Source organism: Dermochelys coriacea, chromosome 8 (assembly GCF_009764565.3).
Source record: "Dermochelys coriacea isolate rDerCor1 chromosome 8, rDerCor1.pri.v4, whole genome shotgun sequence".
Taxonomy (NCBI): Eukaryota; Metazoa; Chordata; order Testudines; family Dermochelyidae; genus Dermochelys; species Dermochelys coriacea.
The window spans coordinates 87,880,986-87,894,764 of record NC_050075.1 but is presented as its reverse complement, the minus strand read 5'-3'; the positions used below and the strand labels follow the sequence as shown (position 1 = coordinate 87,894,764).

General features: G+C 42.6%; 1 protein-coding gene across 4 annotated transcripts in view; it reads left to right on the top strand.

Moving 5' to 3' along the window:
• The window catches only part of LRRC7 (leucine rich repeat containing 7), a 380,755-nt gene that overhangs the window by 243,221 nt on the left and 123,755 nt on the right, over positions 1-13,779 (top strand). For all 4 annotated transcript variants that reach the window (XM_043490855.1, XM_043490857.1, XM_043490856.1 and 1 more), the window contains exons 10-11: positions 3,326-3,470; positions 6,249-6,321. In XM_043490855.1, coding sequence (XP_043346790.1) covers positions 3,326-3,470; positions 6,249-6,321 — 218 coding nt within the window. The remainder of the gene's footprint in view (positions 1-3,325; positions 3,471-6,248; positions 6,322-13,779) is intronic.

The following is a 13,779-nucleotide window of genomic DNA, read 5'->3' as shown; positions in this document are numbered from 1 at the left end:
CTCAGGTCCCTGACCTCCGAGCCTCCGTACACAGTTTTTCATAAGGACAAGATCTAGCTCTGCCCATACCCTGCGTTCTCCCGAAGGTGGTCTCCACCTATCACATGGGTCAGGACATTTTTCTGCCGGTCCTCTGCCCCAAGGCCCATGTGTCCAGAGAGGAGTGCCATCTCCACACGTTCGATGTGTGACGGGCTCTGGCTTTCTACCTCAAGCTTTCTACCAAGCAGTTCAGAAAGTCCTCCCAACTGTTCATCGCCTCAGTTGAGCGCATGAGGGGTCGGTCGATCTCCACTCAGCGGCTTTCCAACTAGATCACTTCGTGCATCCATACCTGTTATGAGCTGGCGGGTATCCCCCCCCCACCGATTGTGAAAGTGCACTCAACTTGAGTGCAGGCCTCGTCGACTACCTTCTTGGCCCACGTCCCCATCCAGGACATCTGTAGGGCCACTATGAGGTCTTCAGTTCACACGTTCACCTCAAACTATATGATCATCTCCCAAACCAGGGATAACGCCGGGTTCAGCAGAGCTGTCCTCCATCTTGAGAATTTGTGAACTTCTTCCCACCTCCAACAGATATAGCTTGAAATCACCTATTGTAGAATACACATGAGCAATCACTCAAAGAATAAAAGACAGTTACCTTTTCCATAACTGGTATTCTTCGAGATCCGTTGCTCATGTCTATTCCACATCCCACCCTCCTTCCCCTCTGTCGGAGTTGTTTGGCAAGAAGGACCTGATGGAGGGGGGAGCGCGCAGCTCCCCTTATACTGCACCATGGAGGTGCCACTCAAGGGGCACTCCCCATTATGGGTACTGCTAAGGGAAAAGCTTCCGGCACCAGTGCACGTGCCGAGCACACACACCTATTGTGAAATAGACATGAGCAACACATCTCGAAGAACACCAGTTACGGAAAAGGTAACTGTCTTTTTTCCTTTAAATACTAATAAATCAGAAGCTATATCCCCTTTCCTGGAAGTAATCTCTGCTTCAAGTAACTACTTGTAATCATAAAGCAAAGAACACAGAAACAAAAACAAACAGGTGGAACATATATCATTCATAAAATATTCTAGGCAGCTCCCATGTCTGTCACGGCTGTCCATGAGGTAGTCAAGGCAGGGGCTGTTTTGGTTTATGTATTTAAGCATGAGTATTGATATCCCTCATTTAATTTTGCAGTAAGAACAAAGTAATTACTGTAGATCAGTGGTTTTCAAACTGCGGAATGTAAGGCACTGGGTCGTGGCATTCTGGTCAGCACCGCCGACTGGGGGATTAAAAGTCCCGTCGGCAGGGCTGCCTGGCTAAGGCAGGCTAGTCCCTACCTGTTTGGACACCACGTTGCACCGTGGAAGCGGCCAGCAGCATGTCCGGTTTCTAGACGGGGGGCCAAAGGGTGCCGCGCACTGCACCCGCCCCTAGCACTGGCTCTGCACTCCCATTGGCCGGTTCCCGGCCAGTGGGAGTGGGGGGCAGGCAGTGCCTGCAGGCGAGAGCCATGTGGAGCTGCTTGCATGCCTCCACCTAGGAGCCAGACCTGCTGCTGGCAGCTTCTGGGGTACAGTGCGGTCTGCGGTGCCAGGACAGGCAGCAAGCCTGCCTTGGCATCCCCACTGCACCACTGACTAGGAGCCACCAGAGGTAAGCCCATGCCCCAATTCCTTACCCCAGCCCTGAGCGCTCCCCAAACCCTGAGCCCCCCCCAGCCCAAACCCCTCATTCCTGTCCCCGCCCCAGAGCCTGTACTCCCAGCCCAGAGCCCTGACCCCCTCCCACATCCCAAACCCCTCATCCCCAGCTCCATTGCATTGCAGGCATCAACAATTTTATTCAACTGGGCCACCAGAAAAAAAGTTTGAAAATCACTGCTGTAGATTATAACAGCACTTGAAAGAAAAATTAATTGCGTGTAGCTCATGTTAATGTTACTGTGCTGCATTATCTCACAATAACTTGGCAATTATCTTGTTGCTATTGTAGGTCCACCTCTGCCTATTTTTTTCAATGTGTTAATTTTACCTGCAAGTTTAATAGATATAAACTTAGAAAAAATCACAAGCAATGCTTACGTTAATTTTTCCAGGTGCACTTTTGTGTGATGACTAATGTGCCAATGCTACTCTAGCAGAACAAAATTAATTTCCTTTCTAAATGTTACATTTGATTTGTCAGATGTGATTCATCATGGATAAACCTTTAAAAGTATAGTTGGCATTTTTACTAGGGTTATAGCTTTTTAGAAAGTACTAACAACCTAACTTCAGTTTAGGCTACTAACACTTTAATGTTAAACAGATTTTGAGAGAGATCCCAGAAAGCTACAGAATACCTGAGGGTAACCAAATTGATCATTGATGGCATTGCTGCAGTTGAAACATTGTATTTGGGGGCAGTGAATTATTGGCTTTAAGATCGAGCCAGATTTTAAGTCAGCATCCATACTTGTATAAAATTTAGACCATATCGGCTTGACCCCTAAAAAGACTTGTTCACATGTCTAGTCTCACACTGAGGTAAAGGACAACTGGGGCTGATCTACAATGAAAACTTACACTGGCATGCTAGATCTGTCTGAGGTGTCAAAAATCCACATCTTTGGGAGATATAACTATGTCTATCTAACCCCCAGTGTAGACAGTGCTAGGTTGATAGAAGAATTCGTCTGTCAACCTAGCTTCCACCTCTTGGGGAGGTGGATTAACTACAGTGATGGCAGAACCCCTGCTATTGCTGTAGTAAGTGTATACGCTGAAGCCCTACAGTGGTGCAGCTGCAGCATTTTAAGTGTAGACATACCCTCACATAAGTATAGGCTGATTGTGTGAGTAAGAGTTCCTAGGATTGTTCCCTAGTTGAAGAACCAATGACCTTTTGTGATTTTTATTTATTTATTTATTTTATTTATTTATTTATGAAAAAAAATTTGCAGAGTTGATTGGACTGGTACATCTAAACAACAAAAAACAAGCAATAGTTGATTTTCCAATTGCCTGGAATTATAGCAAATTTTAGAGGATTTTTAATGCTAGTGACCACTATTTTATTAGGCTTTATATAATCACATCATTTTTAGAAATAACATCAATTGTTTTCAACTTTCTCAGATGTCAGCTCTTCATTTTGTGGTTATCTGAACAGGGAAGCTCTCAAATCAGATTTATTTTATCGAAGCAACAGCAATCTGGGTAAAAATAAATGCTCAGATAGCAAAAGATAAGCCTGGGCTACTACTGTACATTTCTGTTAAGCATTAGAGATTCCTATGGAATGCATATCTGCTCAGCTAACCCTGTTTATACCATGTTGTTAAGTCTATAGGGAAGTTAAAACAGCTGGTGTACCTGGATATGTCAAAAAACAGGATAGAAACTGTTGACTTGGACGTATCAGGATGTGAAGCTCTTGAAGATCTCCTATTGTCATCCAATGTGTTACAACAACTGCCAGACTCTCTAGGTGAGAAGAGTAAATGCTGATTGATGAGCTTTTAAATTTGTCGGTGTTGTTTATACCTCTGCAGTAGAGATGGGCCTGAGTTACCAAGCTAGAATCCAGACCCCCAAGTTCAAGAGTTGTTTAGAATTGGTGCTCTGGTTCAAAATGCAAAGACAGGATCAGGATCTGCATCTAAATACAAACTTCCCCCATGTTTGGAGGAACTGAGATCTGGTGTTTTAGTTCTGGATCATCTCTACTTTGCAGTAAAGAAAGATGTTATTGGTCAAGTCGATCTGATGTAAATTTGATAGGGTGTATGACAGTCCATTTATATATACTAATTGCTTTAAAATCTAAGGGACAAATCCTGCTCTGTTAAAATGGTGCAACCAAAACTGACACCAATGGGGAAGCACCAGTATAAATGGGAGAAGACATGGGGTCAAAATATTTTATTTTCTGTTTTTGACTTTTTGGTTTATATATAATTTCTAATGGAATTATTACTACTTCTGCAATTACAAATACTTACAAAACAAATATGCACATTCCTGTAAAGAATTGCTTTATTGTTACTTTGCAATCTTACTTTATTTTCTACTATTTAAAAAAGTTATTAACTGTTCAATCTAAAACATTTGTATTATTTTTATCAGAATGTGCCATATACTTAGAATAATCCAATAATAGTGAAGGCCATATTACTAGACATGCTATGTAGATAGAAGACATTCAAGCTGAGTCCTTTTTATCTAAGTGTGTTCATTTTCTATGCACGGTCAGCATCTTTATTTGGTATTATAAAGTTTAGACGTGTCAAATACAATTTAATTTTAAGTGCCAAATGCAAATATTGGGCCTCTGTTCAGCAAAGCACTTAAGCATATGCTTAACTTTCAGCCTATGCTTAAGAGTTTAGCTGAATCAAGGCCATTTTCAGTTAAATATATGGAAATATTTTATCTTCATTAAAAATGAAATTTATATTTATATAGTCATTTTTGATTGTATTAGATTTTCATAATTTCTTTTCATGTCTTGCCCTGATTCAGCAAAGTACTTAAGCATATACCTAACTTGACTTCATTGGGACTATGCTTCCAAACAGGCAAATACTTGCTGATTTGGTGCCTAAATTCACAGTTAATCATCTGAGACGCTTTTGAATATAAGATTACAAATGTATAATTTAAAAATCTTTGACACTGAAATTAAAATAAAATTATGGACAAATCCTGATCTGTTTGCTAAATCCAAAGTAGGCATGGAATTCATAACATTTCTCCAGTTCTATGCTGGTAATAGTTAAAACAGAATTTAGCGTGTAGAAATTTGATTTGTAAAAGATCAATAAAAACAATTTGTTAATCATCCTACCACTGTGCACATAGCAACCATTATGCAAGTTGGTCTTCCAGTTAACTGAAAGAAAAGGAGCATTGCCCCTCTAAGAGCTCCCTGACAGCAGACTGGGAAAAGAGGGAAAGTTTATAGGGATAGACAGGAAGGGCAGGAAGCAGTTGGGGTCAGGTCAGAACAATGTCACTGTATTGTCCTTTCTGCTGGAAGTGTGGTGGGATATTTACATGCAGCCACAGAAAAGAACTCGGTACCAAGATGGGACCAGCTGATGCACCTTGATCGCTCTTTGGCAGCCTGGGAGCAGACACAGGATGCAAATATGGAAGGAATCTGTGGATATCTGGGAATCCAGCTAGGGTGGCGGGGAGGCAGCCAAGCATTTTCTGGCGACTTGCTATGGCAGATGTCCAGTGCAGGTACCTGGTATGGAAGTAATATGGTTATCAGATAAAATAGATTGGACAAAGATTTGAAGTAAAGTATCCCTTTGAAGGAAAGCTAAATAAGGGGGTGGTGGGCCTCTCACATCTGCACCAACAGGGAACAGACACCCTCCTCCTTGCATTCATGAATATGCTACAGGAAACGCTCCCGTATTGGCCGTCCACTCTGGAAGAAAGATAGGAGGCCATGGATTGTTTAATTAGGTCACAACCTAAGTTCTCTCTAAGCTGCGTGGCAGCCTTCTTAGCGCCGCACAGGCGCTCAGGGAACCAGTTTAACCAAAAACTCTTGTTGTTTTGTTGTTGTTTTTTGTCAGTCCATTACTCTTTTCTCTTAACTCCTGCTATTGTTGCCATCGGAATACGGGAGTTTCACATTCCCTATCTGTGAATGTAGACCCCAGTTATGCATATATTTGTGTGTGTGCTTAACTTTAAGCACATAAATAACTCCATTCGTACTTGAAATTAAGCATGTGCACATGTGCATTCAGGATTGGAGGTATAATGTGTATGCTGCAATAACTCCTTAATAGTACAATATGTACTTAGAACAGACTTTGTTAGGAGTTGATCACTGATCAACTCCTAACAAAGTCAATGGAAAGACAGCAGTTAGATTATACCCTTAACGTTTATGAAAGAAAATTGTGTGTATTTTCTGTAAACTAGCACAGATTCTCCTAAGGCACTGATTGAGGAAAGTACTTAAGCTTGTTCTTTAGTGACCCTTATTCAGGATAATATTTAAGCACATGTTTAACTTTAAGCATGTTTTATTTCCATTAACTTCAATGGGACATAAGTATAAAGTGCTGTGCTGTGCTGAATCAGGGTCTAAATGAATTTGGTATTAAATACCCTTGTTTATTTAAGAAAATAAACAAGTTATGGGAATATATGAAAAATCATAACAAGAAATATTTTACTTTTCTATCACTCCTGTCTACCCACATATCTGTCATTTAAAATACCTTTCTCTGTTTTGTAGGATTGTTGAAAAGGCTTACAACGCTAAAAGTAGATGACAATCAACTTACAGGACTGCCCAATGCAATTGGAAAGTAAGTAGAAGAAACCTGCCTTGCTTTGCCATATGCATATTGTTTTGAAAAAGACAAAAGTAAGATAACCTACTGAAATGAGAACTAATTTTAGAATATGGGCCTAATTCTCATCTTATGTATGAAGTCAATGGAGTTCCGCTAGTGTATATAAGCAGAAAATCACATGCCGTTATCTGTTGTGTTTTCCATATACAAAGAGCAAAGATATATTTTCAGTCTAAATTATTTGTAGTTCAGATCAATAGAGCAACAAAACCAGAAAGAAAAAAAGTAAAGTCTTCTCACAAGAAGTGTTTCTCTCTTCGGTGATGGCCTCCACTGAATTCTGAGAACAAAATGGCTGCCAAACTTTACACACATGAGCATTGCTTATAATTTTTAAAGGAGTAGAACATATTCCATAAAACAAAAGGAATGACAGTTTCATAGATACATATTGCACAATGTGGATAATACTGTGTAAATAATCTCATAACAGTGTTCTCAATAACTCCTTAACTCTGTAATAGAATGAGAAGTTATTTGGGTCTTGATACAATATGGTCTGTCAGTTGTACTGAAGTTCATAGTGCTTTTTGATTTAGTCTTGGGTTTATTGTGGAGTTAAAGCTCAAATTCATTACAAAATTCAAGACAGATGTAAACTTCTCTCTCTAAAAGGGTGAAAAGATCTACCTACTTTTTAAATAGACTGCTATTATATGTGTCATAAATATAAAGGGAAGGGTAACCACCTTTCTGTATACAGAACTATAAAATCCCCAGATCTGTACCCTAGAGTTCAGAGTGGGGAAGGAATCTTGACATGGTGGCAGAGTGGTGGGATCAATTTGAGATTTTTTTGGGATCATTTTGAACCAGAAGCACAGTAGGATTTTAAAAGGACATTTTTTTTCCTTTGGGCTGCTTGAAAGCAGGTTTTAAGCTGAAAGCAGTTGGGTTTTTTTGTCTCTGCCTGGGGGCCAGAGCAACAGGCATAACAAAAGGGATTGTTCTTTTTGAGCTGGAGTTTTCTCTACCTAAAGGCGGGGTAGTTAACCTCCTGCAGGGAAATTCACAAGTTTTTCACAGACCTGAAGAGGTTTGTTTTTTTTTTAAGCTAAGAGCAACTAGAGGGTTTTTCTGTCTATTTGCCTGGAAACAAAGGATTTTCTGTAGGCTGAGAATAGCTATCAGAGAACATAGGTATCACATTACAGCACAAAAATTTTACAAGCCAGGTTTTTTTTGTTTTGTTTTGTTGTTTTCTTTCTAATTCTCGGGTGTAAAGTTAGTTAAAAACAGAGAGGCTAACATGACAGAAACCAAGGCACAACACAAACTGGAGTTAACCAAACTGGAGGCAGCGAAAGAGGCAGAAAAAGCCCTAGAGGCTGCCCACAGGAGAGAAATGGAGGTAAAGGAAAAAGAATGGACGCATGCTGAGGAGGAAAAAGAGGCTGCACACTGTAGAAAAATGGAGGCAAAGGAAAATGAAATGGAGGCTGCCCACAGGAGAGCTATGGAGGTAAAGGAAAAAGAATGGAAGCATGCTGAGGTGGAAAAGGAAAAAGTGAGGAAGCATGCTGTGGAGGAAAAGGAAAAAGAGAGGAAACATGCACTGGAGATGGAGAAGGCAAAGGCTCAGCAGAATATACCAACAAACCCTAGCAATCCTTTTCCCAGGTACCACTTCCCATCCCAGAAAGTTCACCTACAAGGCAGGTGATGATACCGAGGCCTTCTTAGAAAACTTTGAAAGGGCCTGCCTTGGGTACAGCATCTCTACAGACCAATACATGGTAGAGCTGAGGCCGCAGCTCAGTGGACCCTTAGCCGAGGTCTGAAATGCCAAAGGAACACATGAACAAGTATGAACTGTTTAAAACCAAGGCAAGAGTCAGAATGGGGCTAACCCCCGAGCATTCCCTTCGGCGGTTCAGAGCCCTAAGGTGGAAACCAGACGTGTCATTTACCTGGCATGCCTACCACATTGTGAAACATTGGGATGCCTGGATATCAGGATCAAGTGTTAACTCCAGAAGAGTTGCCCATCCTAATGCAAATGGAGCAGTTCTTAGAGGGTGTTCCTGAGGAAATAGAAAGATACATCCTAGATGGGAAGCCCACAACTGTAACCGAAGCGGGGGAGATTGGAGCCAAATGGGTGGAGGTGGCTGAAAAGAAAAAAACTAGTAGCAGTTGGGGTGAAAATCAGAAGGGGCAAACTGGAACAAAATGGGTAGAGGGAGGAGAGAGGAACAATCCTGGTTGCAGTTGGAGTGGAGACCATAAGGGACAACCTCCGAACTCACCCTACTACCAGGGATAGCCCAAGGCCCCAACTACACACCAAGGAAAACTCCAGACACCTTATTGTCCTGCCACACCATTCTCCACCAACCCATCTCGCCCCAGTGACCCGTCAGCTGGATGATGTTTTAAATGTAACGAGCCGGGGCATATAAAGGCCAACTGCCCCAAGAACCCCAACAGATTACAGTTCATTGCCCCACAATCACACCAGAGGTCCTCAGGCCCAGATGCCTCCCAGATATCCTTGGAGCAGAGGGAAACTGTGAGTGTGGGTGGGAAGAAGGTCACCACGTGGAGGGACACTGGAGCACAAGTGTCGGCTATCCATGCTTCCTTAGTGGACCCCAATTGAATCGACCCAGAGATCCAAGTGACTATTCAACCCTTCAAGTCAAACTCTTTTGACTTGCCTACAGCCAAGTTGCCTGTCCAGTACAAGGGCTGGTCAGGAACGTGGACTTTTTCCGTATATGATGATTATCCCATCCCCATGCTGTTGGGGGAAGACTTGGCCAATCATGTGAAGCTAGCCAAGAGGGTGGGAATGGTCATCCGCAGCCAGGCTAAGCAAGCTGTCCCGCCTAGCTCTGTTCCGGAAACTTCTACCAGGACCCGGTCAGAGGTAATGGAACTGGACCCCATGCCAAAGTCTGCAACAGCAGTAGTGGATCCAGTCCCAGAGACCCAGACAGAGCCAGTTCCAGAACCAGAACCAGCAGCAGCCGATAACCCTACACAAGAGGCTCAGCCGGACCCTGAACCCCAACATAGTGCACCAGCAGAGAGCTGTTTACAGTCAATGGAAACAGCCCTATCAACTGCATCGCTTCCAGGGGGACCAAACCTAGGTCCACAATCCAATGAGGAACTGATGTCTCCAGCATCAAGGGAACAGTTTCAGACTGAACAGGAAGCAGATGAAAGCCTCCAGAGAGCTTGGACGGCGGCAAGGAGCAACTCACCACCTCTCAGCTCTTCTAATCGATCCAGGTTTGTTGTAGAAAGAGGACTTTTATACAAGGAAACTCTTTCTGGTGGACACCAGGAAGACTGGCATCCTCAGAGACAGTTGGTAGTTCCAACTAAGTACCGGGTAAAGCTCTTGAGCTTAGCCCACAATCATCCGAGTGGCCATGCTGGGGTGAACAGGATCAAAGACCGTTTGGGGAGGTCATTCCACTGGGAGGGAATGGGCAAGGATGTTTCTACCTATGTCCGGTCTTATGAGGTATGCTAAAGAGGGGGGAAACTCCAAGACCTGGTCAAAGCCCCTCTCCAGCCACTCCCCATCATTGAGGTTCCATTTCAGCAAGTAGCTGTGGATATTCCGGGTCCTTTTCCAAAAAAGACACCCAGAGGAAAGCAGTACATCCTGACTTTCATGGATTTTGCTACCCGATGGCCGGAAGCAGTAACTCTAAGCAACACCAGGGCTAAAAGTGTGTGCCAGGCACTAACTGACATTTTTGCCAGGGTAGGTTGGCCCTCCGACCTCCTCACAGATGCAATAATTTCCTGGCAGGAACTATGGAAAACCTTTGGGAAGCTAATGGGGTAAATCTCTTGGTTGCCACCACTTACCATCATCAAACAAATGGCCTGGTGGAGAAATTTAATGGAACTTTGGGGGCCATGATACGTACATTCGTAAATGAGCACTCCAATGATTGGGACCTAGTGTTGCAGCAGTTGCTTTTTGCCTAAGAGCTGTACCACATCCCAGTTTACGGTTTTCACCATCTGAACTTGTATATGGCCACAAGGTTAAGGGGCCATTACAGTTGGTGAAGCAGCAATGGGAGGGGTTTACACCTTCTCCAGGAACTAACATTCTGGACTTTGTAACCAACCTACAAAATATCCTCCGAACCTCTTTAGCCCTTGCTAAAGAAAACCTACTGGATGCTCAAAAAGAGCAAAAACTCTGGTATGATAAACAAGCCAGAAAGCGTTCCTTCAAAGTAGGGGACCAGGTCATGGTCTTAAAGGCACTCCAGGTCCATAAAATGGAAGCGTCGTGGGAAGGGCCATTCACGGTCCAAGAGCACCTCGGAGCTGTTAATTATCTCATAGCATTCCTCACCTCCAACCGAAAGCCTAAGGTGTACCATATTGATTCCCTAAAGCCCTTTTATTCCAGAGAATAAAAGGATTGTCAGTTTACAGCCCAGGGAGGAGATGACACTGAGTGGCCTGAAGGTGTCTACTATGTAGGGAAAAGTGATGGTGGCAAGGAAGAGGTGAACCTTTCCATGATCCATGGGCATATGCAGTGACAGCAGATCAAGGACCTGTGCACTAGCTACACTCCAACGTTCTCAGCCACCCCCGGACTGACTGAACGGGCATACCACTCCATTGACACAGGTAATGCTCACCCAATTAAAGCCCAATCTTACCGGATGTGTCCTCAAGCTAAAACTGCTATAGAACGGGAGATCCAGGATATGTTACAGATGGGTGTAATCCGCCCCTCTGGCAGTGCATGGGCATCTCCAATGGTTCTAGTTCCCAAACCAGATGGGGAGATAAGTTTTTGCGTGGACTAACATAAGCTAAATGCTGTGACTCGCCCAGACAACTATCCAGTGCCACGCACAGATGAACTATTGGAGAAACTGGGACGGGCCCAGTTCATCTCTACCTTGGATTTAACCAAGGGGTACTGGTAGGTACCGCTAGATGAATCCACCAAGGAAAGGTCAGCCTTCATCACACATGTCGGGCTGTATGAATTTAATATGCTTCCTTTCGGGCTGAGGAATGTACCCGCCACCTTCCAAAGACTTGTAGATGGTCTCCTAGCAGGATTGGAAGAATATGCAGTCTCCTACTTTGATGATGTGGCCATATTTTGGGGACATTTTGGGGATTCCTGGGCAGAACACCTGGAACATCTACAAAAAGTCTTCAAGTTCATAAGGGAGGCAGGACTAACTGTTAAGGCTAAGAAGTGTCAAATAGGTCTCAACAGAGTGACTTACTTTGGACACCAGGTGGGTCAAGGAAATATCAACCCTCTACAGGCCAAAGTGGATGCTATCCAAAAGTGGCCTGTCCCAAAGTCAAAGAAACAGGTCCAATCCTTCTTAGGCTTGCCTGGATATTAGAGGTGATTTGTACCACAATACAGCCAAATTGCCGCCACACTGACAGACCTAACCAAAAAGAAACAGCCAAATGCCGTTCAGTGGACCGAAGAGTGTCAGAAGGCCTTTAACCAGCTTAAAGTGACACTCATGTCTGACCCTGTACTAAGGGCCCCAGAGTTTGACAAACCGTTCCTTGTAACCACAGATGCGTCCGAGTGTGGTGTGGGAGCAGTTTTAATGCAGGAAGGACTGGATCAAGAATTCCATGCTATAGTGTTTCTCAGCAAGAAGCTGTCTGAGAGGGAAAGCAACTGGTCAGTCAGTGAAAAAGAATGCTATGCCATTGTCTACGCTCTGGAAAAGCTATGCCCATATGTTTGGGGACGGTGTTTCCACCTGCAAACCGACTATGCTGCACTACAGTGGCTTCATACTGCCACAGGAAATAACAAAAAACTTATTCGCTGGAGTTTAGCTCGCCAAGATTTTGAATTTGATATCCAACACATCTCAGGAACTTCTAACAAAGTGGCTGATGCACTCTCCCATGAAAGTTTCCCAGAATCAACTGGTTAAAATCATCCTTGAGATGTGGAAAATATTGTTAGTCTTTATACACTTGGTATTATATTTAAAGATGCATGTGTCTTATTAACTCTGTTTTTTCCTAGAGCTCCAGGAAGAAATCACAGCGAGTGTTTCACCCTATCTGTGATTTTGGGGCCATGTCATAAATATAAAGGGAAGGGTTAACCCCCTTTCTGTGTACAAAACTGTAAAATCCCTCCTGTCCAGAGGCAAAACCCTTTCACCTGTAAAGGGTTAAGAAGCTAAGATAACCTCGCTGGCACCTGACCAGAATGACCAATGAGGAGACAAGATACTTTCAAAGCTGGAGTGGGGGGAACAAAGGGTCTCTCTGTCTGTGTGATGCTTTTGCCGGGACCAGGTCAGGAATGCAGGTCAGAACTTCTGTTAAGTTTTAGTAAGTAATCTAGCTAGAAATGTGTTAGATTTCCTTTTGTTAAATGGCTGGTAAAATAGGTTGTGCTGAATGGAATGTATATTCCTGTTTTTGTGTCTTTTTGTAACTTAAGGTTTTGCCTAGAGGGATTCTCTATGTTTAGAATCTGATTACTCTGTAAGATATTTACCATCCTGATTTTACAGAGGTGTTCTTTTACTTTTTCTTTAATTAAAATTCTTCTTTTAAGAACCCGATTGTTTTTTCATTGTTCTTAAGATCCAAAGGTTTGGATCTGTGTTCACCTAGTAATTGGTGAGGATTTTTATCAAGCCTTCCCCAGGAAAGGGGGTGTAGGGCTTAGGGGAGATATTTTCTGAAGGGAAGACGTCTCCAAGTGGGCTCTTTCCCTGTTCTTTGTTTAACACACTTGGTGGTGGCAGCATAGGGTTCAAGGACAAGGCAAAGTTTATACCTTGAGGAAGTTTTTAACCTAAGTTGGTAAGAATAAGCTTAGGCGGTCTTTTCATGCAGGTTCCCACATCTGTACCCTAGAGTTCAGAGTGGGGAAGGAACTTTGACAATATGCATTCTTTTTTTATAGAAAACTAATATAGAGCTGACACTTCTGTGTTAAAAGCATTTTTCCCCTCTACCGTTTTTGCTGCTGCAATGTGGATCAAATGAATGCTTGTAGGGATTTTTAGAATATACTGTATTGTCTGCTAGAATTTAATACTGCATCTGCATGCAGTAGGATTTTTAAAGAACAAGTTTGTTCAAGCAATACAGTTTTTCAGGATATGAATAGTTTGTCTTGTGTAAGAGAGCCTGACAATGTGCTCTACCAATACTATTTTAAAAAATTAACATAAAACAGTTAGCATTTTGCTAAATCATATTCCTTTTGAAATTATCTGTTTTTTAAACATTTTCCAGATGTTTAACCTTAGTTTAATAAGCAGTAGTGAAAACAAATAGATACCTAAATTATGGAGTTCATTCAGATGCTTGCTGTGGTGGAGATTTTATTTTATTTTTATCTTTCTTTTTAGGTAGGTATTTATGGTAAGTATAGTGATTGTATACCCATCATATGAAATG